We start from the raw sequence: 13,421 nt of genomic DNA, 5'->3' as shown, positions 1-13,421 counted from the left end.
GACGAAGTATTCTTGAAGGAAAGAAGCTCACTCCGTTGCCATTCTACTGAGGGGATGAGCAAAGGGAACATGTGGAAATGAAATATAGAAGTGAGGCTATATTTAGGAAGAATTCCTTGCCTATCAGAGTTGGGAGCTTCCAAAGTAGAGGATCTAGGAAGCTACAGTCCCTCTTTCCTATCCTCTCCAACAAGTCTCAGAGGCTGAGGCACAGGGGCTCAGCCTTACCTGGTTATTTCTTCTTTCAGGGCAGCAGGGTCTGCAGGGTAAAACTTCACACGGAAACACATGGTGAATGGAGGCTGGGCTGCAGAGAAAAAGAGGTGCCCATCAGGAAGACCCTCCCAGGAAGACGACTGGGCTCCCCGCCCCACTGGGATGCACAGGTCTCTGAACCATCTGAAGAAAATCCTCACGTGTTTAGGGCCAACTTACACTTAGAACAGTGGAAAATTCCCAAGACTCACTGCAAGTGGGAGGTTTCCTCCCACCCTCCCCAGGGGTGAGGCTTCCGTCTTTTCATGGACAATACTTACATCTCAACTGCTTCACCACAGACTTTGTAAACTCCAACCAATGCTGAAACAGAGAACACAGAACAAGAAAGCCCTAATGAGAAGCAGTGTCAAATATAACTTGTTTTATTCAATTTAAAAAACTAGACAGATTGTAGCCCAGGGTGAAAGCAGCTCAGAAGCTTGTGATATGTAGGCTTGGAGAGTACAGAGTGATATGATTTTCTGAAATAAGCTCCCCATGGAACCAGCTGTGAAGGGGGTAAGAGATCCAGCTTCAGATGCCATTTCTGGGCTTCCCTGGCAATGTCGCCTTCCAACGTAGGGCGCCAGAGTTCCAAGCCATGTTTCTGGCATGCCAGTAGGCACAAATGAATGCACGTATGTGTGATGGGGACAGAGCCCCACCTGGCTTTAGTAGGGAAATACTCCCTTTAATGGGTTGTGTTTGTTTGTGTTATGCAGTGGGGACACGATGACACACAGAGGTTATTGGTAGCAGCTCTAGAAAGCACTGGCAGGTGGAATTTCATAAATGGTGAGAAGGCAGGGATGGCTGGTGTATATTTCATCTTTGTTTGAGCAACACATTGCCAACCCTTGTGTTAGGGAATATGTACTCAGGATTCCTTGGCATCCAGGGATGTTTAAAATCTAAGTCTCACAAGATAACTAACCACAACCAATGTGTAGTATCCTGTTTTCCCTGGATTTTCACAGAGGCAGGACATAGTAGCAATGCATTTTTTCCCATGGTACTTATGTTTGGGAAAGGAAGCAACGAGAACGTTCTATATCAGTTTCCCACTTCTACATGGATGCCTTATAAAATGCACTATTGATGTTTGTTGCTTTCATGATAATCAGGAACCTTGATAATTTGCAGACAGCTAGAATTGCTGATATTTGGGGCTTGATTATCTGGAAGTAGCTTAAAACCACTGCTCTGTGAGGGCAGAAAACTCTGTCTTGTTTACCACTGTATCACTGGTGCCCAGCTCAGTGTTCAATGTGCAGCTGTAGAACAGGAGAAGGAACCAGGTCCACACCTCCCTCTTTTCTGACTACTTCTATTTAGTAAAATGTCTGGCAGAGTCCTCCCTCTGGCAGGAAAGCAGGCAGGGCCACGCAGACGCATCCTGGCCTCCCTCGATGCCCAGCTCTCACCTTCTGGGCTGGGCCGTGGGTCACACAGTTAATGGACCCACCAAGAGCCAGTTCTTCCGTCAGCTCCACACGGATAATCTGGGCTGACATCCTGCTCTCTTGCTTCCTCTGATCTGAGTTCCCACGAGGCTGGCAACTCATTATAGCCACTCAGTGGGGTTAAGAGGTCCTTCTCACATTACACGGCCCACCGCGGCTTGGCTTCACAGGGAAGCAAAGGCAGGAGATGAAACTGCACGGAAACAACTGGGGTTCCAGACCATGCCTATGAAGGCGGAGGAGGCCTGTCTGTGCGGAGCACACCGGACAGTGAGAAGAACACGGCAAGTGTCGGGGACTCAGAAAACTGAATGCCCTGAGGCACTGGACCATCGGTCCATCAAAATAAATAAACGAAGATAGACAGAAGCTAAGTGCAATGATAGATCCATTATCAGCAGAAGGCAGAGAGGCTGAATGACAAAAGGCTATTCCCCTTGGCAATAGCTGGAGAGAAGACTTTAGTTTGTACTGGAGTGAGAGCTCCAGAAAGGAGTGAGGCTGGAGGAGACTGGGAGCAGGTGGAAAGAAGGTGGAAAGCTTGTCCAAGAGAGTCTGGTAGAGAAATCTTGACAGGATCCCCCAAATATGGTGATGGCCAGAGTTACCTTTTGCAGCTGTCTGCCTATATCTGGGTCCCAGAATCACTAGCAAATTGATAACACTGGGTTGGGGAGGAGGGGTCAGGAGAAGAGTAAAAAGAAGGTTCAGAGAGCAGAGCTTCCTCCTGCATTTGGGTGAAGGAGCCAAGGTGGTACAATCTTCAGACTCTGGGGGCTTGAAGGAGAGGCTGAGAATAGTCTGAGACCAGGGCCTGAGTCAGGAACAGGGGAGGGGGAGTGAGGGCAGCTCCTCCAGGAGGGACCAGAGAAATCCCAGACCCCACGGAGACCCCTGCAGAGCAAGCAATGATGGGATGGATGTGAGCGCTGGGTCCTGCCGCCCTGGTGCTCAGGGGAAGAGGTCTGGGGGGGGGGGGCGGTGCCAGGGAGCTCATCTCCTCCATCTCTATCGTGATCAGTATATCTAGGACAATTCTTTACAGGTCCATTCCCCACAGCTCTCAAGGACCCTCTCAAGCCTCCCTGCTCTCCTTAAACCCTCAATAAAAGCACAGAATCATGTCACTTTAGAGGCTAGAGGGTGTGAATTCAGCATGGAACCCCCAGAAACCACACAGGCTCTGGCATCAGGCAGGTCTGAGCAGGAGACAGGCTTCGCCACTTGCCTTGGGCAAGTTACGTAACCTGTCCGAGACCATCCACTCATCTGGAGAATGGATGGTATAACTGTGGATGCTCATCTCATTCGTGGTAAGGATCGAATAATACATGTGAAGCTCTTAGCTTCGTGCCTGATACACCTCATCGCTCAACGTCCATTGGCTGAAAGATCTAGGTTTGTGCCCAGCGTGGAGCCTGGCACATAGGAGTCACGCTGTGAAAGTTTATTTCTCCTTTTCCCCATTTCCTTAGTTTTCTCTGTCTCCTTTGGCTTTTAATCTTTGTCATCTCGACATAATCTCTTAACCTCCTCAAGCACGTGCTGATCCAACTAAAAAATAATGAACAGGATACATTTCACCCTTTTTTCTTCATACGCCACTGTCTTTGGGAGATGAAGAGACCTTGGGGTAACTGGTCTTCCTTCTTAAGGAGAAACAGCTCTGACTCCCAAAAATAAACAAACTACAACAACAAAATCCCTTTGTAAAAACAGTCTAAGAGTCTACCATTACAGAGTGAACGGACACCTAGAGCATGTGAGGACATGTAGCTTCCTGGTGTCGTGGCACTTTGGGGGGTCTTATACTATCGTCCAGAGCTAAGGATAGTATTTATGCCAAGACAGCAGGGCCTTTATAGGGTGAGGGGCTGACCGCAACACTCCTCAAACACTGGTGATGCTCAAAATTCTGCTGAGCCAGGAGGAATGAAACACGGCAGCAAAGTGGGGCAGGGCTTGTCAAAGGGAACAGATTCAGGCTTTGGTTTCTTTCCTATAGCTCAAGTCTTCAGCATAAAACCATAAATGTGACCTGGAGACACAGCGACTCAGAGCATCAAACAACAAAACAACACCTGGGGACTTCTGTGGTGGCGCAGTGGTTAAGAATCCGCCTGCCAATGCAGGGGATGTGGGTTCGATCCCTGGTCCGGGGAGATCCCATATGCCACGGAGCAACTAAACCCGTGAGCCACAACTACTGAGCCTGAGCTCTAGAGCCCGCGAGCCACAGCTACTGAGCCCACATGCTGCAACTACTGAAGCCCGTGCGTCTAGAGCCCGTGCTCCACAACAAGAGAAGCCACTGCAATGAGAAGCCCGCGCACCGCAACGAAGAGTAGCCCCAGCTCACTGCAACTAGAGAAAGCCCGGGAGCAGCAATGAAGACCTGACGCAGCCAGATTAAATAAATAAACAAACAAACAAACAAATAAATAAATAACAAAAAACACCACCTGACTCTGGCCTGGTGAGGGAGTTACCTGTGGCCCTGGGCACTGCTGGGAGGCTGCACCCTCCGGGGCTCCAAGGTCCCCAGCGGTGACAGAGATGAAGCTCATGTTTGGAGCTATGAAAAAAATGAGTGGACCCATGAAAGGGGGGCCTTCTGGGGCCCGTGGTGACAGTGCTTTTGGAGGATGGTAGACGACAGTGGGTGTGGGGAAGGGAGGCAGTGAGGCCTGAATGCTTCTGCATACTTTCCCACTTCGGTGGGGATGCCAGAGAGAACCTCCCCACACCGAGCAAAGGGCTGATGGACGGAAGTTATAGGAACTGCAGGTGTGGGCCTGGAGGGTAGCTGGGCAAGTGGAGGGCAGGAACACGGCACTATAACCCACTAACTCACCCACTCATCATTCCTGCAGCAGATATTTACTGAGCACCCACTGCATTCTAGGCCCTGTGCTAGTTCCACGGGTTACAGTGATGAATGAGATAAACTCCATGCCCTCATGGAACTCGTATTTTTGCAAGGAACACAGGTAATCAAACAGGCGATACCAGCATGGTGTAATAAGTTCTACTCCAATAGGGGTAGAACAGGGCACATGGGGGTACATCAGAGGGACCCCTCAGTCAGAGTAGGGGTTAGGGAAGGCTTCCGGGAAGAAGTCAAAGCCTAAGCTGAGACCTTACATGTGAGAAGGAGTTAGCCAGAAGGACAGCGTGGAGAGTAGAGAAGTGAGGAAAGGGGAAGCGCTGTTCCAGAGGACAACTGTACAGGTGAAGGCTCTGAAGAGGAGAAGACTGACGTGTGTGGAGAGCCACAGTATCGTCTGGCGGGGCCACAGCAGGGTGGAGACGGTCGGGGAGATGACGCTGGAGGGGTAGTCGGGGCCTTGTTCCTGTATCTGTCCGGAATAGCACAGTCCTTGTCAATGCCTTGTGTCTGTAGAGCCGCCCACGTTGTGTAGAGCAGAACAAGACTTGCAGGATTTGCAAAGGCTGAAAAGCCCACGTCAGCTCGGCTCCATCTCTGTCCTGCCCGGATTGGGTTGTTGTGGCACTTAGGTGAGACCCTTCCTAACCAGAACAAGGCGAATCAGCCCATTTACTAGAGAGGGGCAGGAGAGCCTCAGCCTGTGACCTGGGCTCTGAGACCACAACACCTGCCCAGCTGCCCTGACTCTAACTGGGCAGCTTTGGGCAAATCACTTCAGCTCTCGAGGCTGCCATTTCAGCATCTAAAAAACGATGGACCACTCCAGCTGAGCTCTGCTACGGGGTCTTGCAGGTCTCACGATATGATCTGAAGAGATGACACCGAACTGCAGGGTCCGGTTGGTTCCCGACTCCCGAGGCTAAACTCTGAACATGAGTGACAGACAGTTCAGGGCCTCAGGCTTACTGACCGACCCTCTCCTCCATCTGTGCTTTGAATACTGACTTACCCGCTGCTTGTCAGGGTCCACAAAGCGGATCCCAAAGTAGTCTTTCTCAAGCAGATTCAGGTGGTGGCAAAGAAGGTCAAACAGGTATTGGCCTTTGGCATCTCTCTGCAAAGAAAGCAAGCTCCATTGAGAAATGGGCGGGCTTCTTCAGTATAACTTTGTTTTGATGGTCATTAAAAATCATTTGTAACAGTTGCATGAGGATGTGAAAGGGGCACATGTCCATGACTATGCCCTCCATATTGTGATGGATTCAACATTCTCAGGAATTCTGAGGCTTTCAGCACCTGGAAGGAGCCCAAGAACCCTTCCTTCCACAAAGATGTCAGAGAAGGCAGATAGAGTCAGGTAGGCCCAGTTCCCACCTGTAATGCACACAGCTTTCCTCTGGACTGTCGTGTGGCACACACCAAGTCCAGCTGGCTCTGCCTCTAAAGTGCATCATGAATCTCCTGCTTGTCTCCACCCCATCACCAACTCCATAGGTGAAGCCACCACCATCTCTCAGCTGGACCACGGCCAGAGCCTACTAGCCAGTCCTCTGCTTCTGTGCTCACCCTTTCTCCACATGGCAGCCAGGGTGACCACAATTTAGACAAACTGTCTTTTTTTAATGAATAAGTAATACAGGTACATAGTAAGATACTCAAACATACAAAAGAATACACTATGAAGAGTCTCCCTTTTACCTCGCTCACCCTATGCTGCAGTTCCCCACCCCCAGAAGCAAACCCTCACCAGCTTCTTGGGTATCCTTAATGTGGTTATTTTATACGTGGGCAAGCCTATATACATATACATCTCCTGTTTTAAAAAGACATTAGCAGCATATTTTATACTGTATTCTGCTTCTTGGGATTTTTCCCCACGTAGGGTATCTTGTGACTCTTTCTATAGCAGCACATATAGATATGCCTCACAGTTTTTAACTGCAGCGAGCACACAGTGATCTCTAATTACGTTGCCGCTCCTGCGTAACGCTGTCATCAAGGGGCTTCTTTTGCTCTCAGAATAAAATCCAAGCTCTGACCGCGGCCTCCAAGGCCCTGCACGACCTGGCTCCTGCCTCCTCTCTGAACTCACCCCAAATCATTCTTCTCATCACTCTCCAGCCACCGTCTCTCTGTTCTTGAGCATGCCAAGGCTTTTCTGCCTCTGCGTCTTTGTATCCCCTCTGCCTGGGATGCCGTTCCTCCAGCTCTTCATCTCCTTGAGGTCTCAACTCAAATGTCCTTGCTGCAGAGAGGTCTTTCCCTACAGAACAGCCCCCTGTCACTATCTCATTTATTTATCCTGTTTATTTCCTTCATGGCACTGACAACAGTCTGTCATTATCTTGTTGATTTGTTTACTTATTTATCATCTGCTCCCTTTCTACACCATACTTTTCATGAGGGTAGGAGCCCTCCCCCAGAATTTAGCACAGGGCTTGGCATATGGCAGGTATGTCCTCAGTAATTATTTGTTGAATCAATGGATAGAAGGTGGAGGGGTGGCTAAAAGGTTTTACAAAATGTCAAGAAATTAGGCCACTTCTAAACCCATAACCTGCTCCTCAGGGACCTGCCTGGGTATCTCTGACGAGCTGGGAGAATGACTTGCAGGGAAGTGTCAGAACAGCTGGAGCTCTGCAAGACAGCATCTCTGGGCCTGTCCCCAGTGGTCTCCGCAGCTCAGCTAAGATGCTCACCTCTGGTGGATCTGTGTTTAATTCTGCATGCAAATCAAGGTGGTCTTATAAGATCCAAACTATCTCACCTATGACAAGGCCCAAGGCCGTGGGTAATTACAGAAGGACCTGGCCCTGCTCCACGAATGGACAGATCTTTAAGACCACCTCAAAAGGTTTACCCCTCACCTCTGTCCTTTCTGCCAGCTCACCCTATACTTTCCAAGGAGAACTAGGGCAGGATATCAAATCTCTCAGCAAGTATCTTAAGAAGCTTACCCTTGCAGGATTGGAAGGATGAGCGAGTGAACAGCTCAGCTAAGGAAGGTGGTGCCATATGGGCACCTCCCCTCCTCTTCTGCTGGCCTTGCACTCCCACCCACAACATAACCTGGAGGCAGCCGGCCCCGTTCTTACACCCTTCGGTCTCCCACCAGAAAGGGCTACTCGCACGACAGAGCCTTGTTATGAATCACGCTGGGACTTCAGGGCAGTGGGCCACAAACCAGGTCTTTCAAAGGACTCCATCAACAACTGTCACTGTGGGCAGGGGCTGTCAACTCTTTCCTTACTGATGCCCCAGAGTGTGGGAAGAGTTTAAAGTCATTTTTAAGGTTCTTCTGGGAACAGAGAAAATACGCTTAACCCTGTCTCAAGCAGCATGTCCTGTACTGTTATCTCTCTCAAAGCAATTGAAATGGAATACTAAGAGACAGTTGCATATTATGAATATTTTCCTCTACAAATTGACCTTTGCACCAAGCTGGCTACTACAGTGTGATCAGCTGGGGTGAGTTTTTATTTTTTTTAATTGAAGTATAGTTGATTTACATATTATGTTAGTTTCAGGTGCACAGCATAGTGATTCAGTATTTTTGCAGATTATACTTCATTACAGGTTATTACGAGATAATTGGTGTAATTCCCTGAGGTATAGAGTATATCCTTGTTGTTCACCTATTTTATAAATAGTAGTTTGTATCTGTTAATTCCATACCCCTAATTTGTCCCTCCTGGGGTGAGTTTTAATGGCTGAAGAAGTTCGCTTCCTTACATACAACAGCCATATTAGCAGAAGCCTGGGGCAGCCATGGGGAATTGTGCCTCTGTGATAGAAATCACATGGACTTTTGATAAGAATCATGTCTTCCCGCAGACATAGAGAATGGACTTGAGGACATGGGGAGGGGGAAGGGTAAGTTGGGACGAAGTGAGAGAGTGGCATGGACATATATACACTACCAAATGTAAAATAGATAGCTAGTGGGAAGCAGCTGCATAGCACAGGGAGATCAGCTCGGTGCTTTGTGTCCACCTAGAGGGGTGGGATAGGGAGGGTGGGAGGGAGATGCAAGAGGGAGGGGATATGGGGATATATGTGTACGTATAGCTGATTCACTTTGTTATAGAGCAGAAACTAACACAACATTGTAAAGCAATTATACTCCAATAAAGATGTTAAAAAAAAAAAAAGAATCATGTCTTCCACAGAAACAACTCATACTCATGGGTTGGCAGCTCAAATACACTTGTAGGGCTCTTAGATGGTAAGAACATTAAATTCAGCAGATCCAACCTCAGAGTTCTTCCATTTCACAGGAAGAAAAAGGAAGCATGGCTTTTCTCTTCAGGTAGTTGTAAAAAAAAAAAAAAAAAAAAAAAAGACACATCCCATTGTACATTCCCTTTATCAGTGAAAAAGGATCTTTTTATCATTATTTCTCAGCATCTGGTGAAACTCCTGCTCCCCACCATGAAGTCAGAGTTCCCTCAGGTTCCCACTTACCCGTGGTGGAGGCATGGTTTTGAGCTACGAGGCTCTCGTGGAGACTAATGAAGACAAGCATCTTCCCTTGCTGTGTCTCCAAGGCTGGAGGGAAGGAAGGGAGAGAGGTAGGAGCAGAGCTCCTCCTTAGAGCGGAATCCCATGAAGTTTAAAACCCCAGAAGAAACACAAAAGCAGGATCTACTGAGAGCCGCTGGGACACCTTTCACACAGAGCTGCAATCGCCCCTCCCTTGGAGCACCCACGCCTGTGGCTGGTGGAGTGGCCCCAGGCAGTCTTTGGGGGGAAAGTCACATTCAGCTGGACCCTCGTGGTGGGTTCCTACAGCAAGCCTCTGGCAGGGCCTAGGGTTTAGGAATTTAAAACTTCCTGGCCTTGCACTTCCAGATGCCAGCCGTGTCCTAGGACTCCCTCTCCGTGGTCTCCCTGCCTTAAGTTGGGGCTTTCTGGAATATTCTCTGGCAGCCGGCTTTCTCTTTTGGTGGGACGGCAAAGTCCAGTGAGTTCTGTCTCCTTTTCCCTTTGCTGGCAGTTGCCCTGGGGCTATGCTAACCCTGTGTTGTGTGCGTAATGTTGTGCCATTGATTATACTGGAGAAACAGGCACTCACGCTGACAGGTGATTACTGTTTAGTCACAAAGTCGGGGCTCCAAGCCTGAGGCCGTTTATCTTCAGGACAAGCGAGCTGAGGCAGAGCACCCAAATCCAGCTAAACCTCGGAGGTTATTCTCTTCACAAGGACATTAGTGGGTCAAAATAACGTATTAAGCACCCATCTAAAATATAAATTTACATTATGAACCACAATAGCACCTACACACATTTGAAAATAATAGTGCATACACATGCATCCTTTTAATTCTCTCTATATGGTGCCCAGAATGATTCATGAGCCCCTTAGAATCATTTTGAAACTCAGAGGTCAGGAGAATTCATATTGGTGCTCCTTCCTGGAGGGCCTGGCTCTAGTTCTCTATGGTTTGTCTGTTCCTTAGGGAAGGCACTGAGGCAGCAAGCAGTAAGCAGGCTTGGGCCAGTGACCTAAACTCGTCAAGGTTAATTGCATTTTCTGCCTCACAGTCAAAACCCTTGGGTAGGAGAACTGCTTCTTTTTTAACCCATCACAGGGTCAATCCCAGGGACTCTGGCGTGGTGCATCCAGATAAGAGGAGCTAACATGTAGAAAGCTCCCCACTCACTGGGCCTTACCTTATTCAATCCAGCTTACCTGTGAGGCAGGTAGATTATAAGTGCAAACTACCTGAGTCGTGAAGAGGGCATGAGCCATCACAACTTTCTCAGATCCTGGGCCACATGCAGTTAAAGGGGAGCTGGCCATGGTTTCACGGCCCTTCAAGAAGGCAGAGGGGAGATGGAGGGTTGCAGGAGGTGGGCACCTGCCCTCCAAAAGCACAAGAGTCCGGGGGTGCGGAAAGGCCATGCTAGGATGGGGGGTGCCTGGAGGAGGAAGCAAGAGCTGAACAAGTTGTCCTCGGGGGCCTGAGAGGGAGGGACAAGGCACCCAGAACCCTAGGGCTGGGATGGCATCCCAGCCTCTATTCTGTCTTAACCTTACATTTAAACTTCTTGTAGGCCAAAGACTTCCTGGCTTTCCTTATCCGTGTTGTCTAAGGGCATGTGCGTGCAGCCGTCTGCCAGGTTCAGGAGCAGATGCTGTGTAAAAGCACTTTAATGTTGGGACTTCCCTGGTGGCGCAGTGGTTAAGAATCCGCCTGCCCATGCAGGGGACACGGGTTCGAGTCCCGGTCCGGGAAGATCACACATGCCGCAGAGCAACTAAGTCCGCGTGCCACAACTACTGAGCTTGCGGTCTAGAGCCGCGAGCCACAACTACTGAGCCCATGTGCCACAACTACTCAAGCCCGCGCACCTACAGCCCGTGCTCCGCAACAAGAGAAGCCACCACAATGAGAAGCCCGCGCACTGCAACAAAGAGTAGCCCCCACTCGCTGCAACTAGAGAAAGCCCGCGCGCAGCTACGAAGACCCAAAGCAGCCAAAAATAAATAAGTAAATTAAAAAAAAAAAAAAAAAGCACTTTAATGTCACAGAGGAACAGCCACATTAGCTCATCTTCTCAGGGCCAGGGCTCATGAGTACGCTGAGCCGAGAAGTGTGAATCAATCACTGGGGTGCAGTCCTGCCCCTGTGTTTGCACACTACAAGCGGCCTGGCTTTCTGAGGCACAGGGAGGAGAGGGGCACGAATGCTAACAGCAGGGCCCCAGATTTCTTAACCTCTGCACCTTCCATGCCAATTTACATTTTCTTTGAAGGGACAGAACTCCTGCCGAGCTTCTGGCCCAGGAGCCCACTTTTCTTGCTTAGTCATAAACCAACAAAATCTGCCCAGGAACTGCTGAGGCTGCGGCTAGAAAAGCAGCCAGCTCGCTCTGGGAGAAGATGAGGGAGGGTAATTGCAGGGAGAAATGCAGCTGTACTGTCTCGTATAGCGGGTTGCCCCCAGTGCAGCAGGGCCAGAGCTTAGCCCCGTGCAGGCCCTCGCTCCCTACTCTCAGAGAAGATGGACTCCAGAGATCGGCAGTTAGGCTGGGAAGGATGGGGCCCATGCAGGTACTTGGTACCTAGACTGTAGCACCAGGAGGCTGCCCTGGAGCCAGGTGACCATGTGGCTCCTGGGGGAGAGGTCCGGCCCTGAGGAGGGAAGGCAGAGTTCAGAGGGAGAGAGGAACAGTGGTCACCCAGACTCCTGCAGCCACTGGCCCCAGCTAGTCCTTAACAAACACAGCACCTTCTTGCACCAATAACCAGCCATTCTACATGCAAACTGAGGGAACTGGGTGCTTTTCATGATGCAAATAGATATCTGTAGGTTCAGATGCCAGGCATGGGGCCTCAGGGAGCCCCGTTGGCAGTCCTTGCTTGGGTCAGAGAACTGGCTGAGCTCGGCGCCACATGGTGTGGTAGGCAGAGGACATGCACGTGGGGCAGGCAAAACACATTCCGTCTGGAACGTGGAGGTCACTGTGTGCAAGTCAACGGCATGGGAGGGAGGACTACGTGTTCTGTTAGCACAGATGGTCCAAGCCAGACTCAACAAGGGCAGTTAAGACCCTCTGAGCAGATCCTCAAACCTGCTGTTGCAGAGCTTGTAAGAGCGGGGCTAACGAGAGGGCTAGACTTACTGAGATATCAGTGACGATGCTTCAAGAGCCAAGGCGTCCCCATTCCTATGTGGATTCCTTGTACCCGGTGAAGTTACCAGAAGGACAAAAAACCTGAGCTGGGCCTGAAGGAAAGCAAACTCGTGTATCTTTCTCATGGTGAGGCCACTTTTACAGTAAAGTGACACTTAGAAGCGTCACAGTTTCTTGCTATTGATTGAACAAATTTTGGTTGTATTTTTCCAGCCAGTGCTGAATATCTCAGTGGACTAGTCATATCACAGCTATGGAACTACTGAAAACTCAGCCAGGCTTGTTAGAAAAAAACTCAACACTTTGTATTTGTGTGAAGCTCATATTCTCTCTTTCTCACACACAGAAACACACACACACATACACACACACCCTCTCATACAACTATGCCTACAACGTTGCTTCAGATAATTTGTAAAGAAAGCCCAGCATTTTGGGGCAAATAGACAACCCCTTGGAATGTAAACTGGTGCAGCCACTATGGAAAAGAGTATGGAAGTTCCTCAAAAAACTAAAAATAGAGTTGCCATGTGATCCAGCAATCCCACTCCTGGGCATATATCCAGACAAAACTATAATTCAAAAAGATATATGCACCCCTATGTTCATAGCAGCACTATACACAATAGCCAAGACATGGAAACAACCTAAATGTCCATCGACAGATGAATGGATAAAGAAGATATGCTACATATATACAATGGAATATCACTCAGCCATAGAAAGAATGAAATAAGGCCATTTGCAGCAACATGGACAAACCTAGAGATTATCATACTAAGTGAAGTAAGTCAGAAAGAGAAAGACAAATACCATATGATATCACTTATATGTGGAATCTAAAATATGATACAAATGAACTTATCTATGAAACAGGAACAGACTCACAGACATAGAGAACAGACTTGTGGTTGCCGGGGGCAGGGGAGGGTGGGGGGGAGGGAAGGACTGGGAGTTTGGGATTAGCAGATGCAAACTATTATATATAGAATGGATAAAAATGGATAAACAACAAGGTCCTACTGTATAGCACAGGGAACTATATTCAATATCCTGTGATAAACCATAATGGAAAAGAACATGAAAAAGAATGTATATATGTACAACTGAATCTCTATGCTGCACAGCAGAAATTAGCACAACATTGTAAATCAGCTATACTTCAGTAA

The 13,421-nt window shown here is 48.8% G+C and overlaps 1 protein-coding gene across 4 annotated transcripts in view; it reads right to left on the bottom strand.

Moving 5' to 3' along the window:
• FRMD5 (FERM domain containing 5) overlaps positions 1–13,421 on the bottom strand; it is a 350,784-nt gene that overhangs the window by 41,238 nt on the left and 296,125 nt on the right. For 3 of the 4 annotated variants that reach the window (XM_061182209.1, XM_061182207.1, XM_061182210.1), the window contains exons 2-4: positions 5,621–5,725; positions 537–579; positions 229–307 (exon numbers count right to left, since the gene is read on the bottom strand). In XM_061182209.1, the coding sequence (XP_061038192.1) occupies positions 229–307; positions 537–579; positions 5,621–5,725 (227 nt within the window). The remainder of the gene's footprint in view (positions 1–228; positions 308–536; positions 580–5,620; positions 5,726–13,421) is intronic. The other variant, XM_061182208.1, reaches the window with a different exon arrangement.

This window comes from Eubalaena glacialis, chromosome 2, assembly GCF_028564815.1.
Source record: "Eubalaena glacialis isolate mEubGla1 chromosome 2, mEubGla1.1.hap2.+ XY, whole genome shotgun sequence".
Classification (NCBI taxonomy): domain Eukaryota; kingdom Metazoa; phylum Chordata; class Mammalia; order Artiodactyla; family Balaenidae; genus Eubalaena; species Eubalaena glacialis.
This window is presented reverse-complemented; position numbering and strand designations above follow the sequence as displayed.